The sequence below is a fragment of the Octodon degus genome, unplaced genomic scaffold, assembly GCF_000260255.1.
Source record: "Octodon degus isolate 3935 unplaced genomic scaffold, OctDeg1.0 scaffold00062, whole genome shotgun sequence".
In the NCBI taxonomy this organism is placed as follows: domain Eukaryota; kingdom Metazoa; phylum Chordata; class Mammalia; order Rodentia; family Octodontidae; genus Octodon; species Octodon degus.
This window is the reverse complement of record NW_004524638.1, coordinates 9,408,786-9,411,100: the sequence shown is the minus strand read 5'-3', so window position 1 is coordinate 9,411,100 and position 2,315 is coordinate 9,408,786. Positions and strand designations below refer to the sequence as shown.

Sequence of the window (2,315 nt, the reverse complement as noted above, 5' to 3'; positions counted from 1 at the left end):
TTTGTAGGTTCAACTCAGGATGCATTTTATCCTGGCTGCTTAAGATGTAGTTGAATTCCCAAACAAGGCCCCTATAGCGGCCCCGACAGAGCCCAACACTATGTTGGATGATGTAGAGAGTCCAGCTGCCCCAATGGACTGCAGGGTGGCCACCAGGCCTCCCGCCGCAACCCCGCCCCCGTTGGCAATGGCTGCGGCTGACATCATTTTCGCGGCCACGGAGGAAACTGCGATCCTGGTTGCGGTGAAGCCCGCAGTGGTCAGCGCGAAAGGCACAGTGCACACTGCCAGAGCTCCTCCACTGGCGGCTCCCAGCAGGGTAGTCATGGCGAAGGCTCCGGCGCGCAGCTCTAGGATGCAGCCCTGCCGGGTGGTGGTTGCAATCTTCTCCTGGATTTTTTTTTTTTTTAATTTATATTCAGTACCGGGTCTCACTACATAGATTGGACGCGTAGTGATTCTCCACTTGCAGCCTCCCAAGCTCTGGGATTACATGTATGCGCCACCACGCCTAGTTGAGCCATTATCTGTTAGAATAATTTTCCCTACTTTTACTCTTTTGTGTTGCTTCATTGCTGAAGCAGAGTTGCATTTTTCAGAACGTTTTTCTTTTATGTATCTTTCTAGACTGCAAAATGAACCTGAATGACTTCATCAGCATGGATCCGGAAGTCGGGTGGGGAGCGGTCTACACACTGCCTGAGTTTGCACATCGCTTTAGCAGTAGAAGCTTCTGAACTGGACGCACAGATGTAGAACCGTGGAGAACGCGAGACCGTGAATGAGCCAGCCTGTCCTTTAGGACAGCAAGCATGGAACAGCTGGCTTGGAGTTACATTTTTCTCTTCTAATTCAGCGGAGCAGAACCTGGATGAGCACAAATACCAATAAGCTACATAAACTTTTTGGGGGCTGGGGTCGAACGCATGCTTAGCACGTGTGAGGCCCTGGGTTCCGTCCCAGCACCACAAATAAAAGAAGACCTTCCCTGTGGTGTGTCAGGTGGAAATGTGCCAAGGCACACAGTTGCTACCACGTGGCTCTTACGTTACGACCCGTGACAGCCGGTGTCAGTCACTGCTGTGTCCAGACAGAGCCGTCTCTTCTGCGTGTTTCCTGTTTCTCCAACCTCGCTGTAAGCCATGCATGAGCAAGGCCGTAGCTCACACACGCGTGAGCCTTGGATGTGCCCATAAAAGTGCCCGCACAATATTCTAGGGGCAGCGCTGCTGCCTGGGAAAGGGTTGTATTGTGAGCTGAATCAGCAACAAGTACTAGTCTTTTTGGACTACAGTGTTGTTATTGATTGCGTTTCTCCAGCTGAGTGATATTTGACCTACTGATAAGTGATTTTTTTAAAAATAGATTTAAGTTTTGTGTTGAAAGTTTTATGTCATTCTTCATGATTCTAAGAGTGGCCAAGTCATATTTGAGAATCATCTACGTGCTTTTTTTTTTTTCTCTTTCGCAGAACCGGGGATTGAACTCAGGCCCTTCCGCTTGCCAGGGAAGCACTTATTCTACTGAGCCATCTCCCTGGCCCCATCTGTGTGCTTTTTAAAACCACATTTGTCCTGGCTGCGTTCTTAGAAAATTGGCTTTAATCATACAATTCCAAATAAAAGATACCTGGCTTTAAACTGGCATCTAGTATTGGTTCTCACTCAGTTTTCATGGTTTTACTGTATGTCTTAGGTACTTATCCCTGAGACCTGCTACCTGACACGGCTCTAAATAGGAGAGGTTTATTTGGCTCATAGGTTGTAGGGGTTTCAGTCCAGAGTCAGCTCCAGGGCAGGGCGGCCGGGCAGAGGGCCTGGCAGAGGACAAAGAGCTCAGGACAGGGCCAGCAGAAGGCAGAAAGGGATCAAGGGCGGAGGAGAGATCTGGACCTTCAGGCCACGCCCACAGTGGCCACCTCTTCCCACCAGGCTTCGACTTCCAGCATCGCACACAGCTATAACCCACCAGTGGACTAACCCCGTGATGAGCATCATATACCTGTGATCCAGTCATCTCCCCAGCCTTACCTGGTTTGTGCATTTAGACATAAACCATATGCTATAAAACCATTAACTTTTTTTTTTTTGCGGAACCAGGGATTGAACTCAGCTTTGCGCTTGCCAGGGAAGTGCTTATTCCACTGAGCCATCTTCCCCGGCCCTTTTTTTTTTTTTTTTTGATACATGGTCTTGTTACACAGTTTGGGTTCTTAATGATCTGCCTGTCTCAGGGATTACAGGCATGCACCACCATGACTAGTGTTGGGGCTGGCATGGCATGCAGTACCAGGGATCAAACTTCAGTTCTTGCGC

The 2,315-nt window shown here is 49.2% G+C and overlaps 2 protein-coding genes across 5 annotated transcripts in view; one reads left to right on the top strand and one right to left on the bottom strand.

The window, feature by feature from the left end:
- Wdyhv1 (WDYHV motif containing 1) overlaps positions 1 to 1,646 on the top strand; it is a 23,094-nt gene extending 21,448 nt beyond the window's left edge. For all 4 annotated transcript variants that reach the window (XM_004634437.2, XM_023718783.1, XM_023718785.1 and 1 more), the window contains exon 6: positions 628 to 1,646. In XM_004634437.2, the coding sequence (XP_004634494.1) occupies positions 628 to 737 (110 nt within the window). In that variant the 3' untranslated portion in view covers positions 738 to 1,646. The remainder of the gene's footprint in view (positions 1 to 627) is intronic.
- LOC105742611 (interferon alpha-inducible protein 27-like protein 2A) overlaps positions 7 to 2,315 on the bottom strand; it is a 2,437-nt gene continuing 128 nt past the window's right edge. Inside the window, exon 2 of the mRNA XM_012515402.2 lies at positions 7 to 384. Coding sequence (XP_012370856.2) covers positions 40 to 384 — 345 coding nt within the window. The 3' untranslated portion in view covers positions 7 to 39. The remainder of the gene's footprint in view (positions 385 to 2,315) is intronic.